At 38.1% G+C, this 24869-nt stretch overlaps 1 protein-coding gene across 5 annotated transcripts in view; it reads right to left on the reverse strand.

The window, feature by feature from the left end:
- Positions 1–370: 370 nt before the first annotated feature.
- The window catches only part of CCDC171 (coiled-coil domain containing 171), a 361756-nt gene continuing 337257 nt past the window's right edge, over positions 371–24869 (reverse strand). For 3 of the 5 annotated variants that reach the window (XM_033858077.2, XM_073806108.1, XM_073806107.1), the window contains one exon: positions 372–4583. In XM_033858077.2, coding sequence (XP_033713968.1) covers positions 4362–4583 — 222 coding nt within the window. In that variant the 3' untranslated portion in view covers positions 372–4361. Of the gene's footprint in view, positions 4584–24869 lie in introns of all 5 variants that reach the window. The other 2 variants (XM_073806109.1, XM_073806110.1) reach the window with 1 other exon arrangement.

A 24869-nucleotide genomic window follows, 5' to 3' on the forward strand; every position in this document is an offset into this window, starting at 1 on the left:
AGGTCTTTAATCCATCTGGACTTTATTTTTGTGTATGGTGTTATTTGTAGTGAGGTGGATGGACCTAGAGTCTGTCATACAGAGTGAAGTAAGTCAGAAAGAGAAAAACAAATACCATACGCTAATGCATATATATGGAATCTAAAAAAAAAAAAAAGGTACTGATGAACCTAGTGGCAGGGCAGGAATAAAGACATAGATATAGAGAGACTTGAGGACACAGGGGGTGGGGAGGTGGAAGCTGGAGCGAAGTGAGAGTAGCATCGACATATATTCACTGCCAAATGTAAAATAGCTAGTGGGAAGCAGCTGCGTAGCACAGGGAGATCAGCTCGGTGCTTTGCGACGACCTAGAGGGGTGGGATAGGGAGGGAGGGTGGGAGGCTCAAGAGGGAGGGGATATGGGGACATATGTATGCATATGGCTGACTCACTTTGTTGTGCAACAGAAACTAACACAGTATTGTGAAGCAATGATACTCCAATAAAGATCTATTAAAAAAAAAAAACAACCTTATGTGTTACCTGGGAGGATTAGCTTAACACGAATCGGTGCTGCAAAGATGTAAGGTTTTAAAAGTTTATTTTCTTTCATTATTAAAATATGTGTCCGTTGAAGAAAATGTGAAAGCTATAGATTGCAAAAAATGAAGAAAATAAAAATCACCTGTAATACTGAAAAAAAAAAATTATCCCTGGGCTTCCCTGGTGGCGCAGTGGCTGAGAGTCCGCCTGCCAATGCAGGGGACACAGGTTCGTGCCCCGGTCCAGGAAGATCCCACATGCCGCGGAGTGGCTGGGCCCGTGAACCATGGCCGCATGAGCCCGCGCGTCCGGAGCCTGTGCTCCGCAACGGGAGAGGCCATAACAGTGAGAGGCCCGCGTAAAAAAAAATTATCCCTAACTAGTCAGGAAAATTTTTTTTTAATTTGTCCTCTTTTAAAACTGCTAATTATTTCTGGAAGATAGGCCTAGTAAAGTGGAAATAATGTGGGCTTCGGAGTTATAGCTCTGGGCTTTACTAATTACTAGGTTCTGTGTGATCTTAGGTAGTCAAATGCTTAACATTTTAGATGCTCAGTTATTCATCTATAAGATGGTGATGGAAATACCTAAGAGGTTTATTGTGAGAACATCAGGGTTTTGCTATAATAGCTGGCATAGAATAGCTGCTCAGTAAATATGTTACTTTCCACCTTTTACATGAGAAAACCTGTCTATAAAAAGTACATAGTAAAATAAGATCGATTTACCATTGTTCAGTATTGTCTATAGAATAAATTCAGATATAACCGGTAAATAAAGTAACATGAAAATAGTAATGCTCTCATTGAACGCTTGATAACAGCATGTATTATAAATGTGAAATAAGTAGTGTTGCCAAGTTTAATAAGAGTCAGACATTCGGTAAATTAAAGTTATCATTCTACTATTTAAGAGGTTATTTACCTATGTCATTAAATTATCACTGAATTGGCAGTTCTCCCAATTTCCTGCACCTCTCTGCATTTGCATTATGTCAGCCTAAAATGTTTATGTTAAAAATGCTGGCAAAGCCTCAATAAGTATGACTTAGGTGTCAAAACAGTAACTTTAAGAATCCCTTTGATAGTGATGGATAATACAAGTATTTTTCTAGATCACAAAAGGTACGAAAATCTACATACTAAGGTGTAAAGTAAAACTTCCTTTCCCCTCCAAAAATATTTGAAGTCGTTCTCCTGAGAAAAGTCTACTTTATACATCATTCTTAAGGAAGTAAAGAAGCTGATAGAGCAACCGTCCTTGTCAACACAACACAGATCTCAAATATGCAGCAACTGGTCACTGAGGAGCTCGGAAGTAGTCTAGAGTTTCTCAGATCTCCATAGGATGTGTCATTAAATCTTCTCCTCCTGCTGGGTCTGACTTCTGGGGAAAAAAGCATACGGTATAAAAATTACTATATTTGGTAGTGAGTACTAATGATCACTCAAAAGCCTCATCCTTCAGTCTCTATGGCCTTTAGCATCTAGTTGGTTATGAATGTGACATGCTTTGATTTGATTTAATAATCTTTTTGAATTTATAGTTCAGAACTTATTGTATAAAAATTATCTGTAAAATCAGATACTCCCATATACGGAGAGACATATACATTTATTTCTGGTGTTATCCCATGAACAGATTGTAAAATTAAGGCAAGAAGACCAAGGTCTGTCCGAGGCAAAGTTTACAAAGGTGCTCTTTCCCCTTAAATTACTAGGATCTGAAAACAGATTTAACACAAACATACACACACAAACCAGACATATAAGTGATGTAAAGTAACACTGTTTTTCTGCAGTGTGAGAAGTGGAAACTCAATGATGTCACATGAACTAAAAAACTGTATTTGATTTCTATATGGGCAATATCTTAATCACTGTATGGAATGGCCGAGGAAAGTATTTTGAAATGTGCAGGAATTAGTCTATGATCCATACAAAAACTATAGCATTTTCTGTGTTACAATAAATTTTCAAGTTGAATTTCATACATGTCATATTATATTACACAGGGCATATTCTTTAATATTCAAAACACAGAATGGTTAATAAAAAGAACTCCAAGGAAAGAAGTACAGAAATTTGGTTAAAGATTAATGTTACTTCACAGAAACAGCTTTCGAAAGATTTATATAAAGCCTATTATATTGTCCCACTACTATGAGAAATAGTATTGTGCTACACAGTACGACAGTAATAGTGCTGTTATCTCAGATGGTATAAGTCACTTGGTTGATTTGGCTAATACATAGACAGTACACCAATTTTATTTACCGAGTCCATTAAAAAAAAATTCTTAGAAGTTGGGTATATTTGAATCAAATGTCACTGTAAAGTTACGACAATACAGATTACATAATACATACTGTTATTCTCTAATGCATCCATAATGAAGAACTCAAAAATGAAAAGTAATATAAAATATGGATTTTGTATTAAAATTCTTTGTCAAGAAGCACCATTCACATCAGAAGTTAATATCACTGGGGAGTTAAACGATTAAGACAAAAACAAATACATATTACAAATATCCTTTTGTTCTTCACTTACCATGATGCAAACTGCAAGGATTTAACCTTTAAGGGTTAAAGAGTTTAATCAATGTCAATGTCTGATCTTCTGAAGGCAATAAAGAACAGTCTGCCTAGCGATACCCAACAGAACATCACTTTGTCAAGCCACAAAGCACCCAAAAAGCTTGTCAAGTAAGTTACCAGAAACCTCTTTGTGGTTAGAACTCGACTCCTTCCTGCTTGACCTATTATTTGATATTTGACCACTTGGTTGCAAGACACTTGCTCTTTCTAGCTGAAATGTCACTGGGGCGTCTTGTCAGCTCCCCGACATCTCGGCCTGACATACAATTTTACTTTTGTGTGCTACAAGGCAGAAAATGCAGGGCAATGGCCTTGTTTTAAATTCTGTCAGCATCAAAGATGGGCGTCACTCTTGGGTCCTACCAACAACACAAACAAAAAAGGAGTCTATTTTGAAGGTCAAAACAGCTATTACCTTGAAGTTTTTCAGCTTATACAAAATATATTACCTGCTGTACTGGTGTGGGAACTGTCCTTAAAAAGTGCCTAAACATACCACAGACATCTTCCCAGCACAACTGCTCTACTTTCTTATCAAATGCAGGCTTGATAAAAGGATGAGTTTTCAGCGCCTGCAGGGACCAGATTCAGCAGTTAACTTAACTTGTTCAAATGGGCAAGTGGTATCATGTAGCTTTACAAGGAGCAACCTGACCTTCTCACATTGACCAGGAGTGACATTATTGTGCAGGAGGAGAAGCAGTCACATCATTTCTGTTTTGCACAACCTGCTTAAAGTTTGCAACTAAATGCTTGTCTTCAGTTGAGCTGACAAGAGAGAAGAGGGGGCTCAGTGAACCATGGCAGGGCTGCCATGAAATGACAGGAATCATTGGCATACATTTCAAATAGCTCTCTCAATCCTATTAAAGTATTGCAGTCCTGCTTTAAAACAGACAAGTATGAAACAACTTTGATAGATAGAGACTAAAATGGCTTATTGATTTTTTTTTTAAGTCTGAAGGAAATTACCCAAAATGTGTCATTCTTTAACATTTAAAAATATGTTACATAAAAATGAGCAACTGTGATAATAAATAAAACTTAGAGGGAAAAAAAAGTTGGTTATTTCATTATTCAAGGGACACAGATACCTGTACACATCAAGGTATCACACAATTTTTAAAAACCCACGGCCACTTGTGCTGAAACAAAATTCAACTGATAAGAAAATCCCCCTTCAAAACAATTTTAATTGTACTGTTAACTCTTCCTGCATCCTTTTTATTTCATAAAGTCATAATCCAATCTGAGCTGGTCTCCCAGCAGTAGCAGACATCATCACTGGAGAGGAGTGAGATGACGACAGGGGCGCAGGATTTATAAGTGTCTCCTTTAAGAAAGTGTAAGTTGTGTCAGGTTCAGCTTTCAATGGCAAAAGATCCCCAACGTCAATTGTGTCAGCAGGAAGAGCAGCTCTTGAAGGAATGGAGAGATTTGAATGGTCTTGTGATCCTGTCTATGATATAAAAAAGAAAAGAATAATAAACATAGATTTGAAGACTCTTAAACAGACTCTGATACCATAAAGAGAGAAGTGGACTAAGAATCACTGTAATATGGAATGGGGTGGAAATTGCCACTTAAATAATCGATATGATGATACATAAATATGAAATTACTTTCCAAGTTGTGATTGAACCTCATTTGTTCGATATCATAAACTTGTCAGGACATCAGGTGTTTGCCTAGACGCTAAAACTTGGTATAAAACTTTTATCAAGTTATTGAATCAAAGGGTCAGTGCAATCAGGCATTTTTACCTCTGCTTCCATCCGCTGGCAAATGACAGAAACCAATGCTAATAATGTTTTCTCATTATGCTATATAATATATGCTATATAACTGGGAGATTAGCTTAGAAGTTAAGCTTAGAAGTTAAGCTTAGAAAATGAACTATGGATCTTTATGTTTTTTAAGTTATCAGCCTGACTTATTTAATTGAACAACATAGCACAAAGAAAAACAAGTTAATCCTAGTGCCCTATAGAAAACGGCACACCAACATATAAAATGCCAGTGAGATGAACTTTTTGTCTTTACCTTTAATAATACTGCCACCACCCTTTTTTAATAAAGACTGTTTCTGTTACGAGTATTTGGAAATCATATATCAAAATATGGGAGTGCAACATGAAAACAATTTGTCACATATTTTAAAACATTAGTTACCCAGAAACTACTGGAAATCAAACTTAAGAAACCCACATACTCATTAAGTACTTAAAAACAGAATATTTTGTTGAAGCTATAATTTAAGCCTTAAGTAGTACCAGTAAACAATAGTTAACCTTTAACATAAATGAAGTTTTACCAGTAAAGCAGATAGGTGTTATTTTATGGCTTTTATAGATAGTAGGAAAATAGTAGTCAATTGTATATCAGAGTTTTCCATGTTCCCAGCAAATAAATGTTGCTGAGATAAGTCTAGTCTTAAGTGTCTCCACTAAAAAACACTTTTTATACTGAAGAGTTCTTTAAAAAAACACACAAACATCTTTTTGGTAGATTCTCTTATGGTTTTGACAACAAAATAGCGTGAACTCTAAGGATCTGCTTTATTATGTCATGTTACACAAAACCATTTCTACATGTGAAAACAAGAAGGAAGCTATCTCTGGCTTTAGGAACGTATTAGAAATTCAACTGTTGTATGTGTTACCATTTTTGTGGATTTTTTTTAAACTACAACTGGAGAAAAAATCAATGGCTGCATCTAACACCTAGTTCAGCAATTTTCTTTGATCTCCGTTCTTTTGATTTCTTGATACTCCACTGCAAGCCTACAGCTGACGGAAATCATCTCTTGTTCTGCTGGAAGTTAAAAAAAAAAAACTCACCTAAAATGACCACTTGAATGGCTTTATGAAGAAGGAGAGGATTTAGCTTATCCTTGCAGAAGGAAAAGAACTCCTGAGGTCTTGTGTTGACCCTGATTAGAAGCACTGATGAAGTTTCACTTGCAGAACCTTAATGCTGGGCCTAAGCATATCAGTTCAGAACCAGAACAGAGGCATCTCATTACATCAGCGGCTCGAGGTGTAGATTCCTGCACTTTTCCTGCTGCTAGAACCATCTTTGGTGATTTTTTTTTTAGTTGCGTATCTGAATTGGAAGTGTTATTACTTGATTGATTTTGCTGCTGTAAAGACTACAATGCCATCTACTAACTGATTCTGCCAGACTTAGGGGTGAGAGGAATAATAGAAGAGCAGGACATGGTGGGGCAATCATACTATTTATTATGATAAAAAATATTGTCAGGCAGCCTTCAAAATTTTTTTGTTACATCTTTATAAATACTTCAAGTTCTGGTCTAAAAAAACTATATATGAAAAGAGAGGAGTGTACAGAATCAGACCAAGGAAGGTCACCTACTCTGAGAGTATTTTCTTCTTGATGCTTTAGACTAGAGAAAGGCAACTGTGCCAAACTGACCAACCATGCCTGTGTTGCAGTGTTAGATAGATGGATATATATTTTACTCAAATCTATATTCTGTACTTGAAGTTTCCTTTTCTTTTCTTATGAGTCCATCAACCTAACTCGTTACACATCCTTCAAGGAAGGTCTCTAACTGCCCATCTCCCCTTAATATGTTCAGTGGATCTTGGAACTCTACAAAGGGGCCCCTCTTTTGCCTTTCCTGATCTTACTTTTTCAAATGTCTATTTTCCACCATGTTGTCTGAAAGCATTTTTTTAAATCTAATATAACATTTTTGACCAAATAACCTTGAAATGGGGTATTATTTCTCTAGTATTTCAAGTCAGAGTCTCACTTTTTGCATACTGTCTTCTGACCTTATGTCCTAAACATGGGAAATAACCTTAAAAAAGAGATTTCTTTCAAGACTTGCACCCCTCAAAAGATAGCCCTTCCATCAAGTAAACAGACTTACTTTTGTGTAAATGAAAACAGTTATCTTTCTGGTACTGAGGTCATATCCTACACTTCATACACTGCTAGAAAATAACCTTTTTCATGAAATAGGATAAAATTTGATTTTAAGTCACTTAATAGCTTAAAAACAAACCAGTAAAAATTCTGGTGAAATCTTGATTTGAAAATAGGATGTTAAAATAACAAGTAAATATGAACTATTTTTCTTGTTACAAATAATATTCAGAAATATATCATAACACTTTTAATATAACACAAAGAGTAAAAGAGAGTTAAATAACTTTTTATCAGAGACCATTAAAAGTTAATATTCAGGGCTTCCCTCGTGGCACAGTGGTTAAGAATCCACCTGCCAACGCAGGGAACACAGGTTCAAGCCCTGGTTCCGGAAGATCCCACATGCCGCGGAGCAACTAAGCTGTGCGCCACAACTACTGAGCCTGTGCTCCAGAGCCTGCAAGCTACAGCTACTGAAGCCCGCGCACCTAGAGCCCGTGCTCTGCAACGAGAAGCCACCGCAATGAGAAGCCCGCGCACCGCAACAAAGAGTAGCCCCCGCTCGCCGCAACTAGAGAAAGCCCACGCGCAGCAACCAAGACACAACACAGCCAAAAATAAATAAATAAAATAAATAAATTTATTTTTAAAAAAGTGAATATTCACCATCTGATGTTATATTTTAAATCTGTGGTCGTTTAAGCTACTTTTTAAACTGCTGAGGTGTTCTGGTAGTCTCTCATGTAAATCCAAATTTAAGCAATTTTTAAAAAAGAAATTAGTTACCTTAAATAAAAGCTAGGTGTCATGTGAATCTTTATGGAGGCACTTTTATTTACTCAATAAGCTGTAAATGATTCTATTTGAACTGTTACAGTCCATCAGCTAAATATATATTCACAATACAAAATGTGCCTACTAAATTTCTGCATTTCAGAAATCTTATGAAATACAGTAATTAGACATGTCCATTAACCATTTTTCAAGACTTTAATATCTTCATTTTCTAAGGGTGTGTTTTTCAACAACAAAAATAAATAAAGCATTAATGTAATAATAAGATAATGACTCAATAAACTATCTCTAAATCAAAGCCACTTTGCACACGAAGGCTTCTGAAACAATGACACTAAGCCATTTGTCTCCTGTGTAGCATTTATGATCAAGTTAAGTCTTCTAGAATCTAGTATTATAAAAAATGAGGAGTGATGTGATTTAGTAAGCCTGAAGAGTATTGCAAGGAGATTATGCCAGTCACATAGTATGATGGAAAGAGTATTAGACTAGAGATCAGAAGACTATATTTCCCCTCCCAGTTCTGCTATAATCTAGCTGGGTCACTTAGGCAAGTGGATCAGTCTTCCTAGTTCTCACTTCCCTTGCCTATAAAATGAGGAGCTAGACTCTTTCCAGCTCTGAAGTTTTACCGGTCCACCAGGATTCCAACCCGTGATGACATATGATATAAGGTTAACACCTAACTTTTGTGAATAATTTAACCCAGAAATCAGAGTTCCCAAATATAATTCTTAAGATTTTGAGGGGATATGGATGGGCCGTTCTTAAGGGGAAGGAATACATACTGCACACGGTTCTTAAAAAAAGCCAAAGAGATGACAACATTAGCCACAGTTTAGATGACGTGGCTATATGCAATTAAATTCTGATACATTTTTCATTACTTTGACCTCCATGATGATGTTTTAAGCCCTGTAAATTATTGACTGATTTTAAGTAGAGTGTGCAGCTCTACATAAACTGATGAAGGAATCAAAGTACCCACAAGAGGGCCTTACAATGAGGCTCCCTCGCCATTTCTACTTTAGCTCCTAATATGTTCTTACCACTAGAGTCTTAGTACTCAGAACACAGAATACTTCGAGTTAGTTAACCAAATTTTACCTGTCTGTTTTCCAGTTCTGCTGTGCTGGCCTCACAGGATGCTGCAGTTTATGCAGACAAACCGAGTTGACAGTAATTACATATACAGTCTTCTCTTGAGGAATGCTCAGTTATGTACCTGAGATATGTCTGCCTGTCTATCTATCTCTCCATCCATCCACACACACACATATACATGTACCTGATAAATATATCTACACACATACACTTGCTAATATGCATATATACACCTGCTACCACATCATTAAATATTTATTCCTCGTAGTTATCAATTCTAACTTTTAGTTACCAATGCCAAAGCTGTAGAAATATTTTATGCATTCCTCTCTAAGTTATTAAATCTTAGTACAGACCAGTCTGGCTCTTTAGCTCAGTGACAACAAGATAGGCTAGGTGGGGATATGTGAGTCAGTCGGCAGAGCAGTGTAAAGGAGTCTCCAGATAGAAGAAAACGACCTGAGAGGTCTGGGTACCTAGAGATCAAGAAGGAGGGGCAATATGGAGGTAGAAGCAAATTAGAAAAGAGAGGTAGAAGACATTGTCAACTTGATTCACACCACAACTTAGTCCTCAAGCAGACATTCAGCATTGGTTCAACAGCCAAAGCTCTTAAGACAGACTGGTTCAGTTTCAGCTTTCAACAACATGGTTAATGCGGTAGATTAATTGGATTATGCCTTCGATTCTTCAGGCTTCCTTATAGGCATGCCCTTTGCCATGTGACACTGCAGCTGTGTGCAGCCTGGTTCACAAGCGCTTTACTTCCTTGTCCAGCCTCATCTAGCATGTCCTCACTTGTACTCTGTAATCCGGTTACATGGAACTGTGAGTCAGGAAATATGCTGTTCCATAGTTCACACCTGTCTCCGGTCTGTCCACTGACTGGGATACACTTCTACCCTATGTGGGGTTAATGCCTTCTCCACCTTTCAGCCTCTGTCAAGGTTCCCCTCCTTGTAAGGCCTTTCCAGATCCTTGCCCCACCCTTCCCCAACTACAGTTAGCTGCTATATTCAATCACACGTTGGCATTCCTTCATGAATATTTATTTTTCTATTTTCACTTATTTGTATACTTTTATCTCCCCAGAAAACAAGAGCACCTAGTGTAATAGAATCATGATTTTGTATTGCTAGCACTTAGCGGAGTATCTGGAAATAAGATTTCTAACTGAATGAAACCACTCATGTTATTACTTCATGGTTTTGGTTTGATATTTGGTTATTTCATGTATATACACATTGTGTCGCAATTAAAAGTAGCACAGTATAGTGGAAAGAATATGGGCTTTGAAACTGAAGAGGCCTCGGGTTCCAAACTTGAGTCTGCCATGTATTCACTATGTGATCTTAGACATGTTACTTAACCTGGGTGAGCCTGCATCCTATCCATAACATAAGAATCATCCCTCATGGAGTTGTTATAGGAATTAAATGAAATAATATACACAAAAATGCATAACATACAGTAGCTCCCCTTCACCTCTCTTTCTACTCTTCTCAAGTGATAATAAATTCCAAATTTTTAATTATAGCTAACACGTGTGAACATACATGTCAGGTACTGTGCTAGGTTTAGCTTTATAGGCCTTATCTCAATTCTCAAAGCCACTCAGTGAGAAGGTATTACTATTACCCCATTTCACAGTCGAAGAACTAGGGCTCACAAGAGCGGAAGAAACTACTGCACGTTGCACAGACGCTTGGTCAGTGGTGAAAAGGGACATGATTCTTGATCCATGATTCTTCTCCCCTTATGCTTGGCCACTACCTTATCATGCCACCCAAAGAAGACATGGCCTCAGGCTTATTTATATCCAGAGCTGCTTCATAAAGACAGTAAGGGCTCAACAAATCTCTGTGAAACTGCAAAATAAAAGCACATACATTGTACTAGAGATTAAAAGTAGATGTTTATATTTTTGGTAATATATTTTCTCATAGTCCATTTGAATGTCCATGGTACCGGAGTAAATAAATAGATTTTATGACATTTACATAAAATAAAAGTTCTAGCACTTTCACCGAAGAAGCTTATGTGTTGTTATATTCAGAGATAAAACTCAGCACTGAAGTTTTAAATTACATTAGAACATTTAAACTTTATTTTTAAATTACTTTAAAGGTGTCTTATGCCTGACAAGATAACGATTCCCATTTTCTTCTCTTAGATGTTTAGATTTCCTGACATGATTGAGGTTGGAAAAAAGAGTCAAAGAATTTTCCCAGATGGCTTTTGTTCTTTCTTTTCCTACTTTCCTTCACACCCCTGTGCTCCCAGTCTGCTCCTTTCCTGACAATTCTGGTATACCTGACGGTAGAGAATGCCAGAAATGGACAGAAAATGCAAAAGAGACCATTTTTCCCCTGTATCTTAAGAATGTATCTTTTCAAACAAACACAGAGAGAATTTGAAATGTAAATATATCCATATACTCAAGTATACAAAAAAGGGACAAAATTGAATAAATAAAAACTTAAGCACACTATACAGAAAAATGCCATTGCAAAACTGAAATGACAAGCTGATAAAAATATACACAACACACATGATAGCCATAGAGTGACTTTCTTAATTTACAAAAGGCTCATGCAAATCAAGAAAAAGAAGAACCTAATTGGAAAATAGGCTTGGGACAGTGTATTTATTAATATTGGGTTCAGCTGTAACAGAAAACTCAAAATGTTGGTGGCTTTAATAAGATAGAAGTTTATTTCTCTCTGATATGGCTATATGAAGCTACCAGGAATCCAGACTGCTTCTATCTTGGGCTCCACAGCCTCAGTACATAGCTTCCACCTCAGGGTCCAAAATGGTTGCTCAAGTTCCAGCCATTATATCTGCATTCTAGCCAGAAGAAAGAAGGATGGAGTAAAGGAGGAGGTATCACTTACATTTGAAAACACTTCCTAAAATCAGAGTGTTTCTGTTTACACCCCATTGGCCAGAACTTAGTCATATGGCTAACTTAGTTTCAGGCGAGTCTGAAATATGTGGCTTTCCCTCCTGACCCCGAATGGCCTGGGTAATAGTCAGAGGTTTTGTTACAAAGAAAAGAGAAAAGAGATCAGGAAGCCACTGACAGCCTCCGCCTCAGATATATATTGGCTGTTTGGTGGAGGACGCAGAAATACAATAACCAATAAACATATGAAAAAGAGCTAAACCTCATTCATAATTAAAGAAATGCAACACAAAACATGACAATGAAAGCTTACTTTTCACCTATCAGATAGCCAAAAATTTAGATGTCTGATGATACCCGCTGCTAAGAGAGGGAAACAGGCAAGTTCCTACCACGCAGGCAGGGCTGTACGCTGGTGCAACCTTTCAGGAAGACAAAACTTAAATTGTACCTGCCTTAATCCAGCAATTCTACTGCTAGGCATTTTTCTATGGCTACACTCACAAAAGCTCACCAAGATGAGCATACAGATGTATTTATCGAAGCATTTTTTAGAAAAACATTTGATAAATGAAACTAAAGTGTCCATCAACTGAGTGTTATTTAAGTGAAGTATGATACAACCAGATCATATAACAATTTTCAAAACTGATGTAAATATGTAAGTACTGATGTAGAAATATGTCCAAGTGAAAAGAGAAGGTTCAAGACAGTGTGTGTGTGTGTGTGTGTGTGTGTGTGTGTGTGTGTAAAGAGAAAGAACCCATTTGCATTAAAAAAAAAAATAAGTATAGGGAATTCCCTGGCAGTCCAGTGGTTAGGACTCCGTGCTTCCACTGCAGGGGGCCTGGGTTCAATCCCTGATCTGGGAACTAGGATTCCATTAGCTGTGTGGAGTGACAAAGAAAAAAAAAAGGTATAAACACATACATGCATACACATATCTTTTTTTCTTTCTGGAAAAGGAATCACAAGAAAACTTAATTATTTTTAGAAAAAGGGAATAAATTCGAGCATGCATTATGAGGAAAAAGCCTTGAAAGCCCAAAATTTTCTTTCCATGTTTTTTATCTTTAAAACTACTGAATCATGAACAAAGGCTATGAACTGGCGATTCAGAGAGGTCAAAATACAGCTGATTAACAAATAAATGGGAAAAATGGTAACCGCCAATAGTACTCAAAACTGTAAAGGAAAATGAGATGTTTATTGCCAATCAAAATTCGATTTAAAAAATTATGATACTAAATGTTAATGAAGGCATTATAAAACAGGCATTCATAAATTGCTAGTGATTGTATAAATTGATAGAACCATTTGGACTATAACTTGGCAACTGTCTTGAAATAGTTAATATCATTTGACCCAACAATTCCATTTATGATTAGTTTACTAATATTAATAGCAGACCAAAATTGGAAATAATCCCATATTCAACAACAGAAGTACATTTAAGTAAGCTATAGCCACTTGATGGAGTATTATATGGCTGTAAAATTTATAGTTATAAACGGTTGGATAACATGGACAAATGCTTAAGCTTGACCAGGGGTCAGAAGCCTTTTTCTGTAAAGGATCAGATAAGTATTTTATGCTTTGCAAGCCATATGCTCTCTGTTGCAAGTACTAAACTCTGCTGTTGTAGCCCCAAAGCAACTATAGACAATATATGCAAATGAATTAGTCTGGCCATGTTCCAATAAAAGTGCATTTATGAATGCTGAAATTTGAATTTAACATATTTTTCACATCATGAGATATTCATCTTCTTTTGATTCATTTTTCAAACATTTAAAAATGTAAAAACTGTTCTTACTTCTCAGGCTATACAAGAACAGGTGGAAGTACATTTGGTCCACAGGCTGTGCTTTGCCCATCCCCGAGCAAGACTATATGAGTGAAAAGGAGACATGCAAAATCACATATGATACTTTTGTGAGGTACTGACATTGTAGGAATTTTTTCCCCTAAACTTCTGTATTTTCCAATTATCTACAACAAGCATGCCTTACTTTCGTAACTAAAAACCCTTCATTAAAAAAGACTAAAATTTTGTATACACTGAAACCCATATTTTAGTATAGTTAGGACTCTGAACTGTGTGGTCAAAATGAAATGTAATTGGTTTGTTAAAGGTCTCAGAGGGGAGGTTTTGAACCAAGTGTTTTGCAAGTTTTGAAAATCGGATTTTAATTTAGCTGAGAACACTCTGTTATTTCAACATTTTCAGTTATCTAACTCATATCCACAACCTGACATTAAGTCTACACATACACAAATAATTTGATGAAATAACTTGTACCTCTACTCTGCACAAACGCAGCTCTTTATGTAGAGTGGCTACTTAACAACTTGTGTGCCTTCATTTTACTCCAAATAGCACTTCCAGCTGCCAAACTACAACTTCTGTGGTCAAAATGTACACGTCACACTCTCTCTGGGAACTATTAGGCAAAAGTTTGCTGACCACTTTTTCATTACTGAAGAATTTCCTCTTAAAGTTATAAGCCCTTTTTATCCAATGTCAAAAATTAGTAATAATCTGGAAGCTATAAACTTAGACCTTTTAGCAGCATGTTTTTCTCTGAGTGGAATTACTGACCATGCATGCACTCAGGTAAAGGGGGCAGAAGGAAGGAAAAATCATCTAAAATTTAAAGGTGTTTGAAAGATGATTTTCCTAAATCTTATAACATTGTATCTGTCAGTCACATATTTCAACAAATTAGCAATAAATTCACATTTTAAAAGTTGAAACCCATTTTTTCCATGCTCCTCCTTTCCACTGCTGGTTTAAACCACGTTCCCTCATTACTCCACTATATCACACCTAGAATCCCCAGCAATTCTTCACGAGATGTTGCAAACAGTCTTGATTCCCCCACTGACCACCAAGGGATCAGTCCTATATTCTCCAGGGCTGTTGACCCTCTGACGAGTGCCACAGCTGGGCCTTTCTGGAGGGACTGGTTATATTCAGTTGAAAGAATGTGGCCTCTCTACTTCTCAGTGAGAGAGGGGCACTTCAGAAGTAAGACAAATCATGTGATCTGGAGTTCACATGTATGGAATGCCTTCAAATCACAACAAGCACTGGGGAGTATGTTCCAAAACAAACCACTTAGCTGGCAATGACATTTCCTTTACATGACAGACAGGAATGTTATTTCTGATAGAACCAGGCCATTTCCAGCAGTCTCAAACCGAACCCATCTCTAGCGAGAACATCTTATTGAATTGTAAGAATAATGCAGCAACCACCAAATTCCAAAATAATATAGCTATAGGTTACATCTCAAGAATCTGTTCCCTACATGACCAATTCCATATGATAGACTTTCCCCATGGTTGCATAAGGCATAAAGCATACCTAAACCCACATTCACCATTAGTATCCTAAATTAGCTCTATTCATTAATTCTTTTAATAGATATCTATTAAAAGAATAAAATCAAATAATTAACTACAAGTGCCTACAAGGACACTGTTCTTGGTACTGGGACAGCAGTGAATTACACACCAAAAAAATTCTCTGCCCTTAGAGAGTTCACCCTGTCCTTAACTACCTGTGTCCTGAGCCAGTTCTCCTTAATTTGTAATTTTCTCAATGCTCTAAAACCACACAACTGCTGTTTTCCTAGTGTTACGTTTTGATGCACAATGGCACTGAGAGTTTGCCAGACGCATTGTTCCATGGACACAAATAAGGTCCCAGTAATGAGTCATATTTCCCTGGTTCTTCCCTGACCTGCTTACACATGACCTCAACCTCCCCGTCAAGAGTTGCTGGGTGCCTGCAATCCCTCCATCAGGCTCTGCCTCCAACATATTAGAGGGGCTCACAGTGCCATACGGGTGACACCTCTACACAGCACTGGCCCTACACCCACCCTTCCCTCTCTGTCATCTGAAAACTGTGGCAACTCTGACTGGAACCCAGTGTCTCACACTGTCCGTCGTAAAACATTTCTTTCAGCTTCCACCTGTAGGCATCTATTTCCAGATGTCAGTCCCTAGGCCTGCACGGAGGAGAAGCACTAAGACGTTCACTCCATTTCCATCGCCATCTCTGGGCACCTGCCCACAAAACCTCTGCTAGTCCTTCAACTGTCACCAAAGCCCTCGCTCACATTAACTCCCGAAGAGCCTGCACACCACTTTTTCACAAGGGTCTTGACTTTGAAATGCAGCTCAGGTTCAGGGTAGGGTATCCACAAGACAGTGATTTTGACATAGGTTTCAAAGCTCTTTACTAAAATTTTTCATCAGTTATTTAAGTGCCTTGTCACTTTCTCTAGCCTATAAATGCACTTTAAATTTTTGTAAACAAGTCATCCCTTCAGGCTTATCTCTATCTCCTACTTCATGTCTGTGTTATTGTAATACATGCTTATTATTTGAGAATATTCAAAGTTGCTCTTGAAGACGAGAAAAAATAGGATAGATGTTAACTCATAGTAAGTGTTAAGCACAGAGAATGAATCAGCCGGTAGTGTCAGGCAGAGGCAGAATCCACACGATAGGAAGAGATTGTAAATTAGTACCCTGTAGGACAGGCTACTAACAGATAGAAAGGGAAGGAAAGAGGGAGAGATGGGTCACCTCCAGGCTAACGTCATCCTCAAACTGCCCCCAGAACTGCAGATAAAACCCAAAGCTGTCCAGCTACCTAAGTGGCAAGCTACAGCGATTGGCCAGGAGTATTTGTCAAGGCAAGTGTGGATAAGTGGTCCCAGGCACCTTCGGTCCCCCAATTCCCGTTTCTCAAACCTCCACCCTGGTCGTCATAACCTCACAAAGAATGGAGAAGGCTAATGTGGCCGAGAGAGAGGTCATATGAACACCATAAAAGCAAGGCATCAGGGAGTATGGTCCGTCTCCCTGCTGGCTGCCTACCTTCCACTTCTTACTGCGTGTTTCATCGACAGATTGAAACCATGTGATCTGAGGATCCTAATTCCGTCTGTGAGACCTCCTGCTCTGTGACCTCTGGGATAACCTGCTTGGTAGAGTACTCAGTGGCTACCATTGCATTAAGGCAATTTCTCATAAGACACCTTTGCCCCCCAGTACTAATCAAAACACTGATCCTGAAGAAAGCCCTGCCTTCTCCTATCTCAGAGACTTTGCTTCACACTGCTTTTTCTAGTTAAAAGGAGACTTCTTCGTCAGGCTTTGACAGTTTTCACAGCTCACCTCAGGTATCACCTTGCCCTCAAACTCCCCCTGCCTTCTAACCCCCCACATTTGGGTTACGTGCCCCTTCTTTGCACTATGGAAACATCCCACACATACTGCTTTTATAATAGCACAGCGTCACAATCTGCTGTTTGCTTAACTTGTGGTGTTTAACACAGTAGCCACTGGCCACATGTAATCGTTTAATTTTAAATTAATTAAAATTTAATTTAATGTAAAATTAAAAATTAGAGCTCCTCAGTCACACTAGCTGCCCTCCACGTGCTCAAAAGCCATGTCTCCACCATCACAGTAAGTCCTAACGGTCAGTGCTGCCTTGGAGTGTCCCTTCCTTGGAGGCATAGGCTCGTTTGTTTGTTTGTTTGTTTGTGTATTATCAGTGGCTTGACTAGTGACCGGCACATCGCAGGCATGCCGTATGTTTGCTTATTGTTCACCAAATGGACTGCTTCTAATTCCAAAGAAAGCCAACAGGAGGGCATGTTTTGATATAAAACTTTTCTCTCTCTGAAAAATATTTTTACTTCACAAAGTTTAATTTTCATTCTTTAATTCTAACTTTCTCTGATTTCTCCTTTCTAAAGTGTCTAAAGTTTCAGAATGAACCTCACTGCTCCTTTCTGTGTTTATCTTTCCCAACTTTCTGGTGAGTGTCATTATGGCATTTCACCTTAGGCCGCTCTGAAAATGAAGGAAAGAAGCCTGGGACAAAAAGACAAGAGGACAAGTTACCTTGGCAAGTGTCCATTCACAAGACACCCAGGCCAGAATTCTAGCTCTCTTGAGCTAGGTTTTCTATATCAGAGAAAAATGCATTGCTTATCCTCTTGCTTTAATTTTCAATTTTTATACTCTCTTGAGAAAAAGATTCTATTATCAGCTAACTTTGGAGGCAATCTAATTGTTTGATGTAAACCTTCAAAGTTTCCTTTGAGTTGAATGTCTATCTGCTTGGGCAGAAAAGGGGAAAAGAGGGAATTTACATTCACTTTGCTAAACATTAGCATCTTTTGTTCAATCATTTGAATGCAGGACAGTTCCGGGAAACAGCTTAGAGAACAAGAGTTGACACATACAGTGGAAAATCTTTTAAGGTGCTTGGATGCAATGAGGGAGAAAGTGAGACGGAACCATATTTCAGCTCCCTAACTGTGCTGCAGTCTGCGGGAACTTTGTGACAGGTCTCTGTCTCTCAGCTACACTTGACTGGCTCTTGCTGACATTCAGCTGTCAGACAGCAACCCTCTACCAGGCCCCTAACATGCTCCACAGCTTCACCCAATTAGCTCGCTTTCACTTGACATGGCAGCAAAAAGCTTCATAATAGGTGGTCAAGGTGCACAGTGTCTGCCTGCCCTCGCGCTGCTCACATACAGCAAGATGGTTAGCTACTTTCTTCTTGCTCGTGAGCTCAGAACTAGGAGGACTACAGTTTAGTCATTCCATCTATTGAATTGGACGGGAATCTAGGAAATATTACAGTGATGCACTAAGCTGCTCAAAAACAGGCCTCTAGATGACTAAAGTTAAATTTCAAATCAGTTCCTTAGGCCCTTCTGAGAGGAAGATATGATTTGTAGGTTATCGAAACTTAATTTCAACTAGCCATCAATTTACGGTTGTTTTTCCACTATATCACAAATAATAGGATTGTATAAAGATGACCTGGGATAGAAAAAGCATTTGACAGGTAAGAGTAGAAAGGTCTAGGCACAATTCAGGAGTATGGAATTTAGCCTTTGCTCGTAAAAATATACTTTCTTGACAGACTCAACAATTTTTCTATAAATTTTTGTCATGCTACTTAGCCTTTCCGATGAACTACGTTGTACTTGAAAATACGTCTGGCTAAGCAATAAAAACTCTTATACTTATTTTGAAAAATGATCTGAATAATTTACACATTTTCTCTCATCTCCCAATACATTCAGACCTAAGCATATAATCAGTTTTCACTTATTTGCACTCTGGAGATCTGAAAATTATTTTTTTAATGTTACGTAAAGAAAAAGAAAAGTAATATAAATTGTACCTCCTTTGGTTTCCTGCATTTATTAAGCCATGTGATGAAGAGGCCACCAAAAAATGTCACTTTATGATTGGACCCTTCATTATTGACATCCAAATGCAGATTCTTGTAGCTATTACCAAGATAGAGTTACAATTTCAATTCCAAGTATCCTATCAGTAATCAAAGCTGAAAATCTAATTAAAGGAATGGGAATTCTAGCCTCCAGCACCATGAACTAATGCTAGTAGAGATTTACCACTACTTTACACCAGGCAAAGTAGAGTTCAAGTATGCTTTGCCATCCTATATGAGTCTGAGATGACTCTCGAAGCTTCTGGAGTAAAGTCTGTAAGTAGCAGTGTTTCTGTGACATGCCTTCAAATTGAAGGAAATCTTTCTCTACATAAAATGCTTACTTGTTGTTTTGAACACTGCTCACTTCTTACCAGAAGCTCAAGGCAGGGATAGATCCTAACTGAATTGCTGGGCAATTAGGAAACCACCCAGCATCCATTTTATTCATTAAGTCCTGTCAAGGTTTCCATCTATATCTGGCCACAGCCTAATCCTTCTCCATCTCCACTGTTACTACCCTCACACAGGTGATTCTCACTTCTCACTTGGACTTCTTTATAATGACGTATCACAATTCATTACAAGTATTCATGTATATGTCTGTCTTCTCACAAAAACCTTCAGATCCCTGACAAAAGGTCTCTTATCTCATCCTATTAGGGGTGTAATATAATACAATGCTTAAGAGTGAGGACTTTGGGTTCACACTGCCTAGGTTCAAATCTTGAACTCTACACTGGTAGTTTCTTCCTCTGAAAGGAGGAGATAATAACCTACCTTAGACAGGACAATTAGGATTAAATTAGTAATACACATAAAGTGCTCAGCACAGTGGCTGGCACATAGTAAGCATTCAATAAATACTGGCTGTTGTTGTTATTATTCTTAATATAACATCCTTAGAACTTGGCAAAGTACATAGCACATAGCAGGTAATAAATGCATGGTAAAGGAATAATTAGGTATTCTTTTTGATTATTGTTTCATTTCAGGATGATGTAAAGAATAAAAATTGTTCATGAACAATATAGTGATCCTCTCGGCCTGAACCAAGATGGTAGAGTAGAAGGACATGCTCTCACTCCCTCTTGTAAGAAGACCAGAATCACAACTAGCTGCTGGACAATCATCAACAGGAAGACACTGGAACTCACCAAAAAAGATAACCCACATCCAAAGACAAAGGAGAAGCCACAATGAGACGGCAGGAGGGGCGCAATCACGGTAAAATCAAATCCCATAACTGCTGGGTGGGTGACTCATAGACTGGAGAACAGTTATACCACAGAAGTCCACCCACTGGAGTGAAGGTTCTGAGCCCCACGTCAGGCTTCCCAACCTGGGGGTCCGGCAACGGGAGGAGGAATTCCTAGAGAATTCAGACTTTGAAGGCTAGTGGGATTTGATTGCAGGACTTCGACAGGACTGGGGAAAACACAGACTCCACTCTTGGAGGGCACACACAAAGTAGTGGGCACATTGCGACCCAGGGGAAGGAGCAGTAGCCACAGGAGAGACTGAACCAGACCTACCTGCTAGTGTTGGAGGGTCTCCTGCAGAGGCGGGGGGTGGCTGTGTGGCTGTGGCTCACCGTGGGGACAAGGACACTGGCAGCAGAAGTTCTGGGAAGTAATCCTTGGCGTGAGCCCTCCCAGAGTCTGCCATTAGCCCCACTGAAGAGCCCAGGTAGGCTCCAGTGTTGCCTTGCCTCAGGGCAAACAACCAACAGGGAGGGAACCCAGCCCCACCCATCAGCAGTCAAGCAGATTAAAGTTTTACTGAGCTCTGCCCACCAGAGCAACAGTCAGCTCTACCCACCACCAGTCCCTCCCATCAGGAAACTTGCACAAGCCCCTTAGATAGCCTCACCCACCGGAGAGCAGACAGCAGAAGCAAGAAGAACTGCAATCCTGAAGCCTGTGAAACAAAAACGACATTCACAGAAAGACAGACAAGATGAAAAGGCAGAGGGCTATGTACCAGATGAAGGAACAAGATAAAACCCCAGAAAACAACTAAATGAAGTGGAGATAGGCAACCTTCCCGAAAAAGAATTCAGAATAATGATAGTGAAGATGATCCAGGACCTCGGAAAATGAATGGAGGCAAAGATCGAGAAGATGCAAGAAATGTTTAACAAAGACCTAGAAGAATTAAAGAACAAACAAACAGAGATGAACAATACAATAATTGAAATGAGAACTACACTAGAAGGAATCAATAGCAGAATAACTGAAGCAAAGGAATGGATAAGTGACCTGGAAGACAAATGCTGGAATTCACTGCTGTGGCACAGAATAAAGAAAAAAGAATGAAAAGAAATGAAGACAGCCTAAGAGACCTCTGGGACAACATTAAATGCAACAACATTCGCATTATAGGGGTCCCAGAAGGAGAAGAGACAGAGAAAGGACCAGAGAAAATATTTGAAGAGATTATAGTCGAAAAATTCCCTAACATGGGAAAGGAAATAGCCACCCAAGTCTAGGAAGCGCAGCGAGTCCCATACAGGATAAATCCAAGGAGAAACACACCAACACATAGTAATCAAACTGGCAAAAATTAAAGACAAAGAAAAATTATTGAAAGCAGCAACGGAAAAATGACAACATACAAGGGAACTCCCATAAGGTTAACAGCTGATTTCTCAGCAGAAACTCTACAAGCCAGAAGGGAGTGGCATGATATACTTAAAGTGATGAAAGGGAAGAACCTACAACCAAGACTACTCTATCCAGAAAGGATCTCATTCAGATTCGATGGAGAAATCAAAAGCTTTACACACAAGCAAAAGCTAAGAGAATTCAGCACCACCAAACCAGCTCTACAACAAATGCTAAAGGAACTCCTCTAAGTGGGAAACACAAGAGAAGAAGAGGACCTACAAAAACAAACCCAAAACAATTAAGAAACTGTTCACAGGAACATACATATCAATAATTACCTTAAACGTGAATGGATTAAATGTTCCAACCAAAAGACACAGGTTCGCTGAATGGATACAAAAACAAGACCCATATATATGCTGTCTACAAGAGACCACTTCAGACCTAGGGACATATACAGACTGAAAGTGAGGGGATGGAAAAAGGTATTCCATGCAAATGGAAATCAATGGAAGCTGGAGTAGCAATACTCATATCAGATAAAATAGACTTTAAAATGAAGAATGTTACAAGAGACAAGGAAGGACACTACATAATGATCAAGGGATCAATCCAAGAAGAAGATATAACAATTATAAATATATATGCACCCAACATAGGAGCACCTCAATACATAAGGCAACTGCTAACAGCTCTAAAGGAGGAAATTGACAGTAACACAATAATAGTGGGGGACTTTAACACCTCACTTACACCAATGCACAGATCATTGAAAATGAAAATAAATAAGGAAACAGAAGCTTTAAATGACACAATAGACCAGATAGATTGAATTGATATTTATAGGACATTCCATCCAAAAACAGCAGATTACACATTCTTCTGAAGTGAGCACGGAACATTTTCCAGGATAGATCACATCTTGGGTCACAAATCAATCCTCAGTAAATTTAAGGAAACGGAAATCATATCAAGCATCTTTTCTGACCACAACACTATAAGATTAGAAATGACTCACAGGGCAAAAAACGTAAAAAACACAAACACATGGAGGTTAAACAATACGTTACTAAATAACCAAAAGATGACTGAAGAAATCAAAGAGGAAACCAAAAAATACCTAGAGACAAATGACAATGAAAACACGATGATCCAAAACCTATGGGATGCAGCAAAAGCAGTTCTAAGAGGGAAGTTTATAGCTATATAAGCCTACCTAAAGAAACAAGAAAAATCTCAAATAAACAATCTAACCTTATACCTAAAGGAACTAGAGAAAGAAAAACAAAACCCAAAGTTAGCAGAAGGAAAGAAATCATAAAGATCAGAGCAGAAATAAATGAAACAGAAACAAAGAAAACAATAGCAAAGATCAATAAAACTAAAAGCTAGTTCTTTGAGAAGATAAACAAAATTGATAAACCATCAGCCAGACTCATCAAGAAAAAGAGGGAGAAGAGTCAATTCAGTAGAATTAGAAATGAAAAAGGAGAAGTTACAGCTGACACTGCAGAAATACAAAGGATCATGAGAGATTGCTACAAGCAACTCTATGCCAATGAAATGGACAACCTGGAAAAAATGGACAAATTCTTAGAAAGGTATAACCTTCCAAGACTGAACCAGGAAGAAATAGAAAATATGAACAGACCAATCACAAGTAATAAAATTGAAACTGTGATTAAAAATCTTCCAACAAACAAAAGTCCAGGACCAGATGGCTTCACAGGTGAATTCTATCAAACATTTAGAGAAGAGCTAACACCAATCCTTCCCAAACTCTTCCACAAAGTTGCAAAGGAAGGAACACTCCCAAACACATTCTATGAGGCCACCATAATCCTGATACCAAAACCAGACAAAGATACTATAAAAAAGGGAAATTACAGACCAATATCACTGATGAATATAGATGCAAGAATCCTCAACAAAATACTAGCAAACAGAAACCAACAACACATTACAGAATCACACACCATGATCAAGGGGGATTTATCCCAAGGATGCAGGGATTCTTCAATATACACAAATCAATCAATGTGATAAACCATATTAACAAACTGAAGAATAAACACCATATGATCATCTCAATAGATGCAGAAATAGCTTTTGACAAAATTCAACACCCATTTATGATAAAAACTCTCCAGAAAGTGGGCATAGAGGGAATCTACCTCAACATAATAAAGGCGATATACAACAAACATCATTCTCAATGGTGAAAAACTGAAAGCATTTCCTCTAAGATCAGGAACGAGACAAGGATGTCCACTCTCACCACTATTATCCAACATAGCCTTGGAAGTCGTAGCCATGGCAATCAGAGAAGAAAAAGAAATAAAAGGAATACAAATTGGAAAAGAAGTAAAACTGTCACTGTTTGCAGATGACATGATGTTATACATAGAGAATCCTAAAGATGCCACCAGAAAACTACTAGAGCTAATCAATGAATTTGGTAAAGTTGCAGGATACAAAATTAATGCACAGAAATCTCTTGCATTCCTATACACTAATGATGAAAAATCTGAAAGAGAAATTAAGGAAACACTCTCATTTACCATTGCAACAAAAAGAATAAAATACTTAGGCATAAACCTACCTAGGGAGACAAAAGACCTGTATGCAGAAAACTATAAGACACTGATGAAAGAAATTAAAAATGATACCAACAGATGGAGAGATATACCATGTTTTTGGATTGAAAGAATCAATATTGTGAAAATGACTATACTACCCAAAGCAATATACAGATTCAATGCAATCCCTATCAAATTATCAATGGCATTTTCTACACAACTAGAACTAAAACTCTTAAAATTTGTATGGAGACACAAAATACCCCAAATAGCCAAAGCAGTCTTGAGGGAAAAAATCGGAGCTGGAGGAATCAGACTCCCTGCCTTCAGACTATACTACAAAGCTACAGTAATCAAGACAATATGGTACTGTCACAAAAACAGAAACACAGGTCAATGGAACAAGATAGAAAGCCCAGAGATAAACCCATGCACCTATAGTCAACTAATCTATGACAAAGCAGGCAAGGATATACAATGGAGAAAAGACAGTCTCTTCAATAGTGGTGCTGGGAAAACTGGACAGCTACATGTAAAAGAATGAAATTAGGACACTCCCTAACACCAT

This window comes from Tursiops truncatus, chromosome 6 (genome assembly GCF_011762595.2).
Source record: "Tursiops truncatus isolate mTurTru1 chromosome 6, mTurTru1.mat.Y, whole genome shotgun sequence".
NCBI lineage: Eukaryota > Metazoa > Chordata > Mammalia > Artiodactyla > Delphinidae > Tursiops > Tursiops truncatus.